This window comes from Grampus griseus (genome assembly GCF_964374135.1).
Source record: "Grampus griseus genome assembly, chromosome: 17".
Taxonomy (NCBI): Eukaryota; Metazoa; Chordata; class Mammalia; order Artiodactyla; family Delphinidae; genus Grampus; species Grampus griseus.
This window is the reverse complement of record NC_139011.1, coordinates 17,254,280-17,270,549: the sequence shown is the minus strand read 5'-3', so window position 1 is coordinate 17,270,549 and position 16,270 is coordinate 17,254,280. Positions and strand designations below refer to the sequence as shown.

Below are 16,270 nucleotides of genomic sequence, written 5' to 3'. Positions count from 1 at the left end.
CCCCTCCCTCTTTGTCTTTCTGTGGCTTCTGCTCTGTAACACTTGGGCCCTGGGTCAGTCAGAAGGAAGGATGAGAGTACTATATTAGATTGAACTTTATGCAATTTCTGTTTTTACAGGGCATCGATGAGGCATGGCAGGATAGTATTTACTAGTTTCAGAATGCCAAAAGGTTTTTTACCCCTGTTTGAGTGCTCTGAATGGACTGGAAGTCTCAAGCGGCTTTGGTGGCCAGTTAACAGCTGCTGCTAGGGTCAGTCTATCTGGAGGCTTCAGCCTGAAGGAAGGAAAGTTCTCAAGCCTGATGAGGGCACTAGCAAAAAGCCTACTCTAAAATTTTATATTTTGTATTAGTTTTTCCTGGACAGGCACAAGTCAAGTTGTCAAGGATAAAAACAAAATTCCAAGCAAAATGTTGGGAGAAGGGGCTTTGGGAGAAGCAGGTTGAAAAACAAAGAAGAAAAATCTCACAATAATGTCATGATTAGAAAGGACAAATGTAAATTGTTTTAACTAGAATTAAAGGCAAAACATCAAAACAGATGTTTTCTCATTTTAGGCCCAGAGCTTCATACTTCAAATCCTCTGTAAGTTCCCTAGCCATTCCTTATTTAAAAGTTTCATTTTATGCTCTCATCTGGGCCTGAAGTTGCGATAGGTAAATATGTAAAAATGTCTTGGTTTAACTAAAACAGCCTTATTTGTGAAAGTTCTAGAAATTAGGAGACACTTGGGGTTGAAACTCTAATCAACTCCCTTTTAGGCAGATGGTATGAACTGAAGAAATACCTCAAAATTCTTCAGATATTAGCTAAATTAACAACATGTTAATTAGCAATTGACATGTAGTATAGTTTTCAAGTAAGGACTAGATAATCATATAAGAAATAATACTTTAACAGCAAACGCTTTAATAATATTAACAATGCCATTATCAACAACTTTTGCTAAGCCCCTTTGGATACATAATTTGAAATAATTTCCTCAAATCCCTTGTGAGATTTGTTCCTTCTAATCAGGTAACTGAGGTTTGGGAGGTGGTCTTGCTCAAGGTCAACCAGCTACAAATTGTTAATTAGAACCTCAGTCTATTGACATTGAAGCCAGTGGCCACTGCCATCCCATTACACAGAGAGACACACTGGGCATCACTTTGCGTTGATAAATCCCCTAAAACATATGATGGGTCTTCCAGAAACAAGGATCTCACATTTAAGAAAAGAGGAAAAGTGTCCGGATGGATATTTGAAGCCAGAGGTAGTTCTCCTTTCTCAATATCATCATGAATAAAATCTAACTAAAATATCTGCACAAAAGTACAACTAGAAAACTCACATGTACCCTATTAATGTTCTAAAGAAGAAACTTTCAGTGAGAACTAGAAGAGGAGAAACCGCAGAATTAGCAGTCAGGGAACTAATGAGAGACACAGCCTGTCTAATTTTCATGCAAGCAAACACCATCACAAATGCTTTCAAAGGTCAAGTTGCATGGAGTGAGGTAATGCTGTTTGGGGAGTGAAATAAACATGACTTAGATTTTGTTCTGGGAAGGTTGTTTTTTGTGTTTGTTTTCCTTTTCCCTTTTTCTTTTTCTATGTGTTTCAGTTTTGAATTCCTACACTTTTAAATCAAAATTGTTTTCATCGCCCCCATTTTGCCTAGTCTCTGTGAAAAATATTTTATAGCTTTCCCTTGGCCCTGCAGATTTTCTCAAGCTCATTCTGCCGGAGGAGACACTGTTTTCTTACAACGCTGGAGATTTTAAGAGTGTGGAAAATGAGGTTGGAATTGATTTGGCAGAACCAAGGGGGCAGAGAAGGTAAGGGAGGGGAAAAGAAGGAAGGAAGGGTCTCACGTTCAAAATAATCTTGATTTCCAACCAATAACACTGCACAAGCTAAGCATTTTCATAGATAGATTTAACCGTTTTACAAGATTTTTTTTCTCTCTCTTTCAGAATGTGCTTTCAGCAGTCATGCTGTTTTCAGATGAACTGAAAGAAGCACTGTGTCCAGAAGGGACAAGGATGGACTATAGCATATGACTGGAGAGATACAAAAGATGCTTTATTTAAATGTGTTTGTCCTGGCAGATGTGGAAACCTACCTGAACATAATCCACACTTCGTCCCAGTGCTCTGAAAGCCGTGTACATGACTTCTCTTTTTCCACCCCATTTTTGCATGATGCAAATACTCTTGTTGGACAAGACCAACTGGGTGACATGTTGTGAGCTTTCTTTATGTGACTCATCTGTCTCACCAGGACCTTTCACGTGAAAGTTGTTTTTCCAGATATAAGTGGCTGATTTATCCCTGCCCATGACTTCGCTGAAGATGTCCATCATGTAAAGGTCATCTTCCGAGTTTCCATCTATGACCATGACAACTTTAATTCCAGGGTAGGTTAGCCTTTTCACAGATTGCAAACATTTCCGTAAGTAGTCTGGATCTTCTTGATACGCAGCAATGCAAAGAGCAACAGTTTTGTTCAACTTAATGGGGGTTTCTAGAGATTTTTTCATTTTTCGGTGCTCCAAAAAGGCAAACAGGCTTTGGATGATGAGGTGTGATGCTAAAAAGGCACCATATAGTCCAAAAGAGAAATAGTAATTATCTGTTTGGATAAATTGGTAGCCAACAATATAAGCAGCTGTGATTCCAAGGAGTAGAGAAACTCCAAAAAGTGTGGTTCCAATTATTCTCAGGATACATAGAAACCTCTCACAATGCATCTGCAAAATAATCACATGATATACTTGGTTAGCCACTCTTGTCCCATACTTGTTGTATACCTGGTATCACAGGGAGAGCATTGGACTAGAAGCATTCCAGGTGTTCTAACCTTGAGTTTCTCACTTAACTAGTTGTATGACTTTCTGCATCTCAGTTTGCTCATCTGCAAAACAGGGATAAGGATGCCCTTTCTGCATACCTCAGAGAACTGTTTCAAACATCAAATGAGAGGATGATGCAGTGTACCATTGAAAACCGTAATGCACATATGCATTAGTTTTAGTACGTTAGATCATTTGTCTAAGGATGCACTCTATGTATGTGGTCATAGCTAAGCATAAGATCTAAATATTTTGTGAGCCAGGCACTCTTTCTTCTTGTGCCATCGTGTTCCCTCACCACAATACTGACCAGTGAAAAATCTACAGGTTTTGCTAAATTTCTTATGTGTAGTTTTTTTTCAATACATTTATTTATTTTATTTATTTATTTTTGGCTGTGTTGGGTCTTCGTTGCTGCGCACGGGCTTTCTCTAATTGTGGCTCGTGGGCTCTAGAGCGCCGGCTCAGTAGTTGTGGCGTACGGGCTTAGCTGCTCCGCGGCATGTGGGATCTTCCCGGACCAGGGCTCGAACCCGTGTCCCCTGCATTGGCAGGCGGATTCTTAACCACTGCGCCACCAGGGAAGTCCCTCTCATGTGTAGTTTTATCTCATCTCCAGTGGAAATCCCTCAGCTCACACCTTTCCCATGCAGCTAGCCAAGGTTGAACGTAAGGATACGTGGATTCTATCCTTCTAGGTCTTCCATCAACTAGCTGTGTGACTTCGAGCCAGTTGCTTTTCCTCTCTGGGCCTTAGTCTTTAAAAATCTGTTAAATGAGGGCATTTAGACTCAATTATTTCCCAAGTCTCTGTTGCCATTAAAATTTCTTTATGCATAGATATCCTACACAGACATTTATCAAAGCCCCTGAAATTCTGTATTACATTCCTGTGTTCAAATGGCTGTCTCCCTCATCCATCATTCATACCAGCTGGTTCGAACCTGGTGATCAGGAACTTTACTGGAATACAGTAAGAACACAATAAATGTTTGCAGAAATAAATCATACAATTAGAGAAGAAATAGCATCACGCTTAATTTCAACAGGTAAATTTTCTTTTGTCTTAAGAGCTTTAACACATTAGACCTAAAAACACATCCCAGTTCTTAATAATATACAATTTTGTACACCTCCCTAGCCTTTGTGAATCTCCTGAAATGTTTTGAACTAGAGTACAGCAGGATCATATATTTCATATTTCTCAAAGCATCTCCAATTATGAGCATAGAAGAGGTGCTTGGTAGACCTTTAAAATTTGTTTCTTTTTGGTTTCCTAGACCCAGTTCCAACATGTGGAGGAGAGGGGGTTTCCTACACATGTCACAAACAATTCTCTAGACACCTGCTGGGTGCCTGACAATTAAATCAATGTTGATATCATATGCCTGACAAAATCAGATTCCACAGGTTAAGAGTTCAGTCCTACAAGACTGCCCCCCACAAACACCCACACTTCAGATGCCAGTTGCAAGCCCAGGTTGTTACCTGTAATTACGATAAACTGGGTAAAAATCAGAGGTTCACAAGACCCCCTCCTGTGTTCAATTAATTTGCTAGAAGGAACTCACAGAACCAGGAAACCTGTTTACTCATTAGATTACTGGTTTATTATAAAAGGATGTAACTCAGGAACAGCCAGATGCACAGGGCAAGGTATGGGGAAAGGGCATGGACTTCCAGGCCCCACTCTCCCCAAATCTCCACATGTTCATCGATCCATAAGCTCTCTGAACCCTCTCCTTTGGGGTTTTTAATCATGCCCATTACATAGGCATGATTGATTATATCATTGACCATTGGCAACTGAACTCAATCTCCAGCCTGTCTTCCCTCCTCAATGGTCTGGGCAGGGAAATGGAAGTTCCAACCCTCTAATCACATGTTTGGCTCTACTGGCAACCAGCCTCAACCAGGTGCATTCCAAAAGTCACCTCATGAGCATAACGAAAGACATCTCTAAATTTGCAAGTAACTCCAATTTAATCTTTTCCCTTAATTCAACTAATTTTTGAAAGCTAAGTAAATTTATTTTCAAAGTTACTTTGGGCTAAGCAATTACCTCTGCAAAATCTCTTATTGGATATGCTATTTATATTTTCCTATTCCACATTAAGACTTAAAATTGAATGTTGAGGGCTTCCCTGGTGGTGCAGTGGTTGAGTCCGCCGGCCGATGCGGGGGACGCGGGTTCGTGCCCCGGTCCGGGAAGATCCCACATGCCGCGGAGCGGCTGGGCCCGTGAGCCATGGCCGCTGAGCCTGCGCGTCCGGAGCCTGTGCTCCGCAACGGGAGAGGCCACAACAGTGAGAGGCCCGTGTACCGCAAAAAAAAAAAAATTGAATGTGGACATAAACCCTATTAACATCTTGGTTTACTAGCTGTGTGGCCATCACATCCCTCAGCTCCAAGTGCCACCATTCACATTCTAGCCCCTGTGGTCATCACTGAGGTGGTCCTGAGTGGGTATGCATTACACTTTAGGGTAGCTTACTGTGACTGCTCACCAACTGTGTTTCCACTCCTTCTGAGCAGACTGCTTGATGTGGCCATGGCATTCCAGCCTTTGTTAATCTGAGACGTGCCACTTCCAATAGGGCTTTTAAGGGGGAGAATGGGCCTCCTGCAATATCTCTTTTCCCTCCACAGTCTTGATGTACATATCAACAGGTCCTAAGGGATTGCAGAGCCCAAAGATAGAGGGAGCTTCCTTGAACTGCCACATGGAAGGAAGCCAGCCACCAATGCCACCAATCAGGAATACCTGCCTTGGACTCTTATGTTAACAAGAAATAATTTTTGAGTTTGTGTTTGTTTGTGTGCCCATTACTCATTTTGGGTTTAGCTTCCCAAACTCATTACAATCTAAGTAATGCAGAGCAGGCTGGAGACCAGGGTTTGAGCTTGTGGACGTTATTTTTCTTTGTGAAATGGAGATGATGGTACTTGTCAACAACCCTTCACAGGGCTACAGTGAGGAGCAAAATCAAAGTGTTTGTGAAACTGTTTTTAAAAAATCAGAAACACAATACAAAGTATCAGCTAACATGGAAGCTAAAAAAACAAAGCAAAACAAAAACCAAATGTGCGTTCCACTTTTAGCACGTATATAGGATTTCATAGAATGCAACAAGTACCCTGATAAAGGTAATCATGACACAAATGGAAAGTTCAAGCTGCTGGGCAATGGTGAAATGCTGAGTTTTCAGTGAAAGGCAAGAGAGCACAGCATCCCTTGTTAATTAAAACTTCTGATCGGATGCTGAAAACTCCCAAAGTGTACATTAACTAATGCCTAAAGGTTCTGGGAGCACCAGACTAGGAACTTGTCTTTTCCAAGACATGAGTCATTCTCCCAAGAGTGAAAAATTTCAAGGCGACTAAAACTCTCTGCCTGGGAGAAGCTTAAAAGTGTGTTCTGCTTGTGTTTCAAATCAGCATAGCCAGCAAAAGAACCGCCTGCTATTCTTTTCCATTATTCACATTTTCCTTGCTTTTATCAGCACGTGTGGACGCAGAGAGTGTTCGCATAGCATCTGCTGGCCACTGCTGAAGTGGGAACACCCTCTTACATCATAGGAGTCTACAGAATGTCCTTTTTCAGCCTGGGAAAAATTGCTAGTAAACTGCAGCAATAGAATCTTTCTATTTCTGCAAGGTATCGCATTGTTGCCTAGCACGACACATGTAGCATCTCAGTACAGGCCAAAGGGTTAAAGAGCCAGCTGCATTGAGGGAATAGATTGATCTCAGGGACTGACGCACAGGATGTTTCTTTATAATTTCAGAGATATGGGCACCATATGTGTGAGACTTTCTGAGACAATCCCCAATTCAAATACTCTGTTTCATAAGCAAACTATCCTTCTCAGACATATGGTTTATTGCTAAATTGGAAAATATGGTTAGTTTCACCCCAGATCATTTGCTGATAGAAGACTTAGAAATCTACCTCCCATAAAGAGTGAAAATATAAAACTTGGATTTTTTTTGCCCAGGATTAGACTTTAGTCTATTAATTGATTTTTAAGTTGCTCTTGGACTTGATACCAATTATTCACCAAGGACTAGTCTTCACAGAATTCTAGGCCAAACCAAGTGCTAAAGAATAGCTTGGTGCACCTTAATGTAAACTCCACAAAATCAACAGATTTTATATATTTTTTTTCCACTAACGTGCCCCAAGGACATAGAACATTGCCTGGGTTATGGTTGGTATTCAGGAAATATTTGCTGAATGATAGATGTGACTTTATTCCTAAATATCATCATTGGCATCGTTATTATGTCAGCTAACTTTTACTCATCATTTACTAGGCTCCAGGCATTGAAGCAAGTTTTGTTTACTTGAACAGCAAAATCCTATTTAATTTTAATAACTTTAGGGAATAAATATACTGTTAATCTCATGTTACAAATCACATATACATATGACAAGGCAACCAAGACTGAGTATTTAGGTAACTTACCCCAAATCACACAACCAGGAGTAGGGTTCACATGGTGGCATAATGCCAGGTGACTAGACTGTCCTCAGTAAATAAATGTTGGCTGAACAGACTTGAACCTTCATGACAAAATAGGCAACATCCTTTTGCTTCTGATTAATAAACATGTGTGTAAGGAAAGATTAGAAAAGAACGTTGAAAACTGTTTTCCTGCTGTAATGGAAAAATGGATATCATGTACTCAGGTACAGATACAACACCAGCCTGTACTCAGAGAAGATTGCTGGGGTCCTATACCTTCCTATGTGCGTACAGTCAAAAGGGACCTGGGGTGATGTTGTCCGAAAGGGAGCTGGCTGCTGGTTCCACCTACGTGGCATCAGTGTTGCTCTTAATGCCAACAGTCAAAATCCTGTTTAACCATAAGAGAGGTGCTTCGGTTTCCATTGGTTCCACCTGTAGAGCAGATATAAGCCTTGCTGTTTGCTCGTATACCCCAAGTGGGACTCTATAGGTCATTGGGCATCAGAGCCTTTTCCTCCCCTTGACCTTCCTTGTATTAACCAGACAGCAAATGGCGGATGAGAGAGAATACCAGCTGCTCTCACTGCCCTAGTGCAGTGGTGAGAACCGAGTTCCCTCAGCTTTCATGAAGGGGGCCTTCTGTTTTGGATCAGGGAGAAGATAAAGTGAATTCAAATGAGTCAAGTCAGCATCTAGGAAAGGCTGCAGGCATTAGGCCAAGTGATACCTCTTCTGAGAGGCCCTAGCTTACCACTCCTTCCAAAGTGTTTCCTCCAGTAAATCAACTATACTCCAAAAAAAAGTTTTTTAATAAAAGGAAACATTTAAAAAAAAAAAGACTCCTCCACCCTGCCCTCTCTTCACTCCCTGTCACTCTCTCTTCTGACCCTGTTTGATTTTCTAAGTTACACTAAGAACACTCTTTGGCCATAGGGACTTGCGTATCTCAATGAACTGTGTGTTCCTGTATCATAAAACAAGGTGTGGCACATAGTAGGTACTCAATAAACACATTTTAAATAAGTGAATAAATCATGTGGACCCACGTTGTCAGTGCAGACTGACAGAGCACAGGGCCCTCCTCTATCTTTGCTGCAGGGGCAGGGAATGCACTGAGCCCTTAAGGGTCTCCTTCATCCAGCAGGTTTTTTCCTTCTTTTAAAACCAGTTCTATGATTTCTTGCCCTATTTAAAGGTCATGATTGTAGAGGGTACCAGACAGGCTCTACAAGACCTTTGGGTAACAGACTTTAAAAAGGCAAATGGGGGCTTCCCTGGTGGCGCAGTGGTTGAGAGTCCGCCTGCCGATGCAGGGGACACGGGTTCGTGCCCCGGTCCGGGAAGATCCCACATGCCTCGGAGCGGCTGGGCCCGTGAGCCATGGCCGCTGAGCCTGCGCGTCCGGAGCCTGTGCTCCGCAACGGGAGAGGCCACAGCAGTGAGAGGCCCGCGTACCGCCAAAAAAAAAAAAAAAAAAAAAGTCAAATGGTCCCTAACAGCATTTCCTGAAATTATAAGTTGTAGTCTGAGTAATCTTATGAGTTCAGGGGTCAAGTTTGGAGCATGAGGGATAATGAGATCATCTTTTTTTCCATTTAAACTCTAGTTGTCTTACAATATTTATTGTCCATTAATCTACACTCCGCTTTGTGTTTAGTGCTAATGACTTGTGAGTGTGTGTGTGTATGTGTGTGTTTGGGTGTACACACCCACATATATTGGCCTCTGGAACCAGACTGAGTTGGAATAGACTCCTGGCTATCTTTTAATGGTTTCTTTTAAAGATTGGGTAACCTCGAACAAGCTACATAATACTTGTCATCTTCAGTTTCTTCATCTATAAAATGGAACTAGTCATATGGACTTCACCTAATTATGAGATTAAAAGATGGAGCTCATTGAAATACCTAAAAAGAAATCATCAGCAGAGCTCAGTGATGTCAGCTCTCTGCGGGTTAATACCCTGCCAGTACCTACCTAATCAGCCTGACTCTCCTCCCCTTTAAGCTGTTGTTTGTTAGTTAACAAGGGGTAACTCTGGCATAATGGAAAGAATAACAGGGCAGGGAAGAAATGGATTCAAGCCCAAGTTCTGCCTCATATTAACCATCCAACTTTAAACAAAGCACTTGAGGGGTCTATGAATGAGAGCCATGTGTCCTTGGACAATTAATATCCCTGACATCAAATATTTTGGGGTATAATTCAATTTGTTCATTTTAATGATTTTAACCAGGGCTGAGTGTCTAGAAGAAGGATGGATGCAGGCTGCACTGTGGGCAGTCTCATCATAGTCACCTGAACGAGGGTGAATGCAAAGAGCAAACTGATATTGGGATCTGCTCTCTGAGCCTCACTTCCTCATCTGCAAAATGGGAATGATACCTTTTGCAGGCTTACTGTAACCAGGTAAGGAATACATATATTTATTGCAGCGTTAATGGGATATTAATGGCTTCAATATCTTAACATAAAGGAACAGTTACTCTTGCACAAGTAACACTTGCACTTTCTACTTCTGCGAGGTATCTTGTTGTTGCCTAGTATCACAGTACAAAGGGGTAAAAGGCACATTTAGAGGAAGCTTTACTGAGGGAATAGATTGATCTCAGGGACTGACACGCAAAATCTAATAAAGACAAGATCAATGTCCTTTTACTTGTAGCCAATATTTAAACAGACAAAAGCACAAAGGACAACAGGAGATATTTTTTAAAATGTTTGTTTAGTGAATGCATGGCTCAAGATCACATCTAATATAAATAAATAGCAGAAATGGTTTTAGAACACAGGTTTTCTTTACTCGTAAACTGGTGTCGTGTGGGAGGAGGGGGAAATAGGCCTCAAGTCATGTAGAATGATTAGAATTAGGAATATTTACTTAGGCAGGTGACACTAGCAAGGCATATGGAAATGTACTTCTTTGTAACAAGACATATTCTGCTTGTGGCCATTTGTCTGCTAACAGTGGATTAGAAAGCATGGTGAGCAAAAGGTTAAAAAGCAGTGGTTTCCAAATGTTGATGTACATCCAAATCACCAGGGAATCTGTAAATATTACTGACGTGTGACTCCTGAAACATTCCCAGTTAATTGGCATGGGGTGCTACAAGGGCATCAGGAGTTTTTAAATCTCTTTAAGTAATTCTAATTGTGACAAAGTTTGGCAATCACTGGCTTAAAGTCTATGAAAACTTTCATGATCTCATTTGCATTGTTATACATCCCTCAGGTGTATTGCCTCTGCTACCGTCCTCAACTAGAAATCCTAAGAGAAGTACCCAGATGAAATCTCCCAGCACTCTACACGTTAGAGCACATGACCCTCCCCTTCTCCCTTTCTGACCTCCTCTCCCTCTCTGGCTTTGAAGCTGGCCTTTGTCTTTCCAGTCCCACTGCACTTACTCTAGCAGAGACCTGGACCAGAGCTTGCAGGGTTAGGCAATACACCTTTCGAAGACCTTGTCACCTGGGCTGTCTCTGGATCCAGAACTTTAGGTTCAGATTTCTCTTCATTTGCACCAGCTGTATTGATCAAAGACTTTCTAAGATGTCCATTCTCCCAACTGCCCTATTGGTTCCTGAATTTTGCCATCCTAAACTTCATCCTAAAGTTCGCTGTGGCAAAGGGGGAAATTACAGGAAGACTTAGCATGGAATCCTAGCTCTACATGTTCCTCCATCATGGGCCCTGTCTCTATAGGTCATTCCCTATGTAGCCATATATACCACAATGCCAAATTTCTTCATGAAATCTTTCCTGATCTCTCTCGATCAGATGTGTTTTCTCCTCAGTGTGAACCCCCATAAAACTTGACTGACCCAGCTGCAGTATAGTCCAGCTCAAGGGTGTTATATTCAAGAATTCCTGTATTAAATTTCATCCACTCTCCTTATTAACACTGTGACTTTGAGTGGGTTACTTAAGCTTTCTGAGGCAAGGTTCCTTTTTTTCATAAAGTTTTCTTTGGTGGGCAGGAGGGATACTAGATATAATGTATGTCAAGTATCTACTTCAATGCCTGATACGTATTAGACATGTGATAAATAGTAGCTATTACTTTACTTCTTTATGGGCCAGATTGCATTTTGCCTTATACTGTGGTTATTTAAAAACTTCTTTCAGGGACTTCCCTGGTGGCGTAGTGATTAAGAATCCTCCTGCCAATGCAGGGGACATGGGTTCAAGCCCTGGTCCGGGAAGATCCCACGTGCCACAGAGCAACTAAGCCCGTGCACCACAACTCCTGACCCCTCGCTCTAGAGCCTGCATGCCACAACTACTAAGCCTGAGCTCTAGAGCCCGCGAGCCACAACTACTGAAGCCCGGCACGCCTAGAGCCCGTGCTCCGCAACAAGAGAAGCCACCGTAATGAGAAGCCCGCGCACCGCAACGAAGAGTAGCCCCCGCTCACCGCAACTAGAGAAAGCCCATGTGCAGCAACAAAGACCCAACACAGTCAAAAATAAATTTAGAAAAAAACACTAAACTTCTCTGAGTATGCTTTTTCTATGATGAATTCGATTTAGATATGCACTACATCTTGTTCATTTTTAAATAAACTGCAGTACAGATTACGCTTTTAAGAGACATTCATTTCTAAATATTTTATTATTTAAATTGAAAAATATTTGAGTTTGACCTTGTATTTATTTTGACTCATATATCAGTGACATTTTCTTAGATTGTAAGGCAGTATATAAACTCCACATGTTATAGCTAACATTAAGTTATAGGTAACATTCAAAATATTTTTGAATTTATGGTATATGCAGTGGGATGATACTAAGTCTATGCAGATTGCTGCTACAGAGGAAAGGATTAAAACCAAATTGGGGTGATGGAAATGATTTTCCTGCAGGGAGCTGTCCCCCATTCAGCTGTCCTAGCACTGCCACTGGTTCTGTCCTTACAGCCTCTTCGTGGAACACAGCTTGGGTGTGCATGGATAAAAAGAGAACCCAGAAAGGGACAATGGGGTTCATGCTCTATTCTGCAATTACATTAACTCATAGCTCCCACATTGTATAAAACTCAAGAAGTTAATAATGTAATATTCTACTTGTTCTTAGATTAAAAATATAACTGTGGGGCTTCCCTGGTGGCGCAGTGGTTGAGAGTCCGCCTGCCGATGCAGGGGACACGGGTTCGTGCCCCCGTCCGGGAGGATGCTACATGCCGCGGAGCGGCTGGTCCCGTGAGCCATGGCTGCTGAGCCTGCGCTCCGCAACAGGAGAGGCCACAACAGTGAGAGGCCCGCGTACCGGAAAAAAAAAAAAAAAATATATATATATATATATATAAAACTGTGTAATATAGCTTTGCTAAAGGGGATCTCCCCATTAATCCATAGATAAGGCCTTTCTTCACAGTGCCAATGATAGAAAATAAATGAATCAGTGACAGGCATGAATTTAACAAGTCAAGAAATATTTCTTCAAAATAAACTTAGCTGATAAGGAAACCATGGGCAAAAAAATATTTATGAAATTCAACATCGTGGGACTATTCTACAGACTTAACATTAATGATTAGTTTCAATATGACTTACTTTCTAGTAAGTCTGTTACTCATTTGTTGCACAATTCTTGTTTTCCAGGAAGGTAGCTGACTAAACATTTTGTGGAGAGTGACATTCAAATTTGATGCTAGTCACTGATTTAAGACCTTGAATTCTTATAAACACCATAGCTTTCTCTGATAAGAAAGGATTCAGTTCTAGGTACAATAGAAGTAATTCTGGTAATTTACATGTCAACACTTCTACAATAAGCTTTTCTGTTCACCCAACTCAGATGTTATATAAATAAGAGAAAGAAAACAGGAGAAATGATATCCTCATTATAATGCTCTAATCCAGAAATGTCTCAGAATTTTGAACTATTAGCCCCAATATTGCTTAATGCATACACAACTATACATACTAAAATTTGTACTTCAAAGAGTTAAACTTTATTGAAAATTTAAAAGAATAGCCAAAATATTAGGAAAACCTTTGGTGGGATATGATAAGTATTAAAAAAGAAAAGACAGTATTTCAGCTGCCTGAGTAATCTTATTTAGCTTCTAGAATAATGCAGTGAAAACTAATATAATGAATGATTCAATCTGCACAAATTGGAATGAAAGGAAAAAAAAGTTTAGAAGTGAAGAGCTCTTTTCAAACCGATTGTCACATTTTCAATTGTATCTACAAATAGTTTGATGGGCGTAACTATTTGTTCTACCCAATTCTATGTAAATACACATTTTAATTTTTAGCCTTTCATCATTGGCATGTTTGAATGTGTGCTGACCTTTACAATATTTTGTTAAAATGACCTTTTCAAAAAATCTCAATCCTGTTTTAAACCTTCAAAGGCACATTATCCTATGCCTTCACTACAATAAGAAATCTGCCGGAAAAAAGCCTTGAAATCTACAGTGGGCCGTGAAGTTGTTCTTATCTGTCGCTTCCCTTTTCCAGCAATGTTCAACTACCGACTCTAAGGCTGAGCTGAAAGTGTATATATACTCAGGCCTCAAGTTGGGGAAGCCCTCGGTCGCCAATCAGGACTTCCCGACCTATTGCGTCACACCTCCCCCCAGGTGTGACGTCAAAGGCAATCCCAGGCCAGTCACGTGGGTTGGAGTAGTGTAGCCTTTCTGGGCAGCTGTTAGGGAGACACCCGGCAGCAATGGCCCCCAAGGGTGTGGAACCTGGCAGGGAGGAGCCAGCAGAGCTCCTACACCCACCTCCTGGGAGCAGGGCTGTAGCAGCTCACTCCAGCCAGAGGCGCGTGGGGTTGGTGACTCCCAAGTACTTAGCGCGGGCGTCTGGGGGATGGAGGGAGCGGCCGCGGGAAGCTGGCACCTAAGGCTGTGTAATAGGACCCAGGTCTTGAAAACCCTCCTCCCCAGGCACCGCCTCTCAGCTCCCAGCCTCTCTTTCCAGCCTTCATTATCCCTTCAGAGCCACTTCCCCTCGGCTGCGTATCCTCAGCCTGAGGAAAAGCCTCTAGCCTCTCAGCCCTCGCTCTCACACAGACCCTCCTTTCAGACCCGCCCTCCGGTTCACAGGGACCCATTTTGTAGCCCTCGCTCGCGCTGGGCGGGAACCACCGTGACGAATTCCGCCCAAGGTGTTGATTATCCATCCCAACCTAGCCTCTGGCTCGCCTCCCACCTTCACCCCGGCTCCCACAGCCCATCCCCCACCCGGGGCTGGGCGCTCGGGAAGGCACCCCCAAATCCCCACCCGACTGTGTCCCGCGCTGCAGCTGCGGAAAGAGGCGCCAGCGTGCTCTTTGCCACGTCGGAATTGGCTCCCGGGACGCTGCAGCTGCTTGCGCGCAGCACGCGGTCCCCGCGCACGCCCTGCCCTCGCGGGCCGGCGGGCAGCCCTGCAGCCGAGAGGAGGGATGCGCGCCCTCCTCTCGCTCGGGTCTCCGAGTGCCACTGCTTGGGTCAGGGACCCCAGACCGTAGTATGGCTTCTGGAGCCGGGCTGAGCCCGGACAGACCCACAGTGACACTTTAATGGGGTGCAGGGAGTGCAAAGGAGGGAGGCCAGGGGAAGACGGGGAGTGGCCGAACGAGGCCGGTAGCTTGCGAGGAGGTGGCGAAGGACCCTCCTTCTCTGGGGCCAGAGCTGGGACCCAGGATCGCTTTAACCCTTTGCATTCCAAGTAAGAAACAGGCTTCCCACTTGCAAAACGCGCTAGGCTGTCCAGGGCTTTCCTTCCTACAGAGAATGTGTGGGAAAAAAAGAAGAGAAGTGATGGGAATAAGGGGGAAGGGGGAGGCTGCGCGGAATGCATTTTCCATACACAGTGGAAATTCTTGTTTCCTAACTCGTGAGCCCCTCTGCAGCTCGGGAAGATGCGGAATGGAAAAGTACCTCCAAGGACTTGCAGCCTTTCCCAGGCAAAGAGGTTACCTGTGTTCCAGAAAGGCAGCGGATTTCTGGCGAGCGCCGCAGGGATGGGAGAAAACAGAGGAAATGTTGCTAAGCCTGACAGTGATCTGAAATATCCCCTGATTTGCAGTCTGTTGGAAATTTTCAGACCTCAAACTTTTCTGTCGAAAACTGACTTAAATTTGTTTTTAACTCTTAACGTGAATAATGTCTTCCCTCTCCCTGGCCTATTCGAGGACCCTCACCGTTCACCAAATCGCGCCAGCGTAACGTACCTTGTTCAGCTCTTGGTCATAAAGTTGTCCTCAGCCTGTCTGTGTGGTCCCGGAGGGTCGGTGGCGGGCAGTTTACAAAACTGAGGTAATAGGAGATCAGATGAATTTGAGACGACCGGCCAAAAAAAATAAAAAAATTAAAAACAACATTTAAAAAGGATGGGGGAGTCTTAAATGCTTAGGTCTCCCTCACTTAAAAAAATCACTAGTATTTTTTAATATTTCCGTTGCACTTCAATCTTCTAACTCTTAAAGAAAATGTTATCTGTGCTTTGAAAATAAATTAACTTTATTTTATTCTATGCTCTAGTTCCCCCTCCCCTAATATCGGAAAGTCTCTTCTTCGTATTAAAAAAAAAAAAAAAAAAAAAAGCCTGGTGAAAACTCAGCAGAACCCAGGAAGCGTAGAATCGGGAGAAAGTCTTTGGCTGGGGCTGGTTCAAGTCCCTGGTTCAATGGGCTGCTGGAAGCCAGGACTGGGTAATTCTTTCCAGACGTCTTGACTTCTCCTTCCTCGCGGTTGTTGCCTTTCTGCCTCCTCCAACTTAAGGGGGTCTTAACAAGTGAGCTGGTGGGTGTTTTAATAGGGCGGAGGAGGGAGTGGGGGTGAGGGGAGTGGAGAAGGGAGGTGCGGACTGGGGAACCCGGAGGGGAGGGAACTGGGAGCGTGGGCGGGCGGGAGACGGGGAGGAGGAGAGGGAGAGAGAAATTGGCCATTCAAAGCTCTCTCTGAGCTAGCGACCGGTTCTAAACGCCAATGAATTCAATTAACTTGATTGCAAACGTGTG

At 43.0% G+C, this 16,270-nt stretch overlaps 1 protein-coding gene across 1 annotated transcript in view; it reads right to left on the bottom strand.

Moving 5' to 3' along the window:
• HAS2 (hyaluronan synthase 2) overlaps positions 1-15,994 on the bottom strand; it is a 28,385-nt gene extending 12,391 nt beyond the window's left edge. The window contains exons 1-2 of the mRNA XM_082675125.1: positions 15,482-15,994; positions 2,109-2,735 (exon numbers count right to left, since the gene is read on the bottom strand). Coding sequence (XP_082531251.1) covers positions 2,109-2,735 — 627 coding nt within the window. The 5' untranslated portion in view covers positions 15,482-15,994. The remainder of the gene's footprint in view (positions 1-2,108; positions 2,736-15,481) is intronic.
• Between the last annotated feature and the right edge of the window lie 276 nt (positions 15,995-16,270).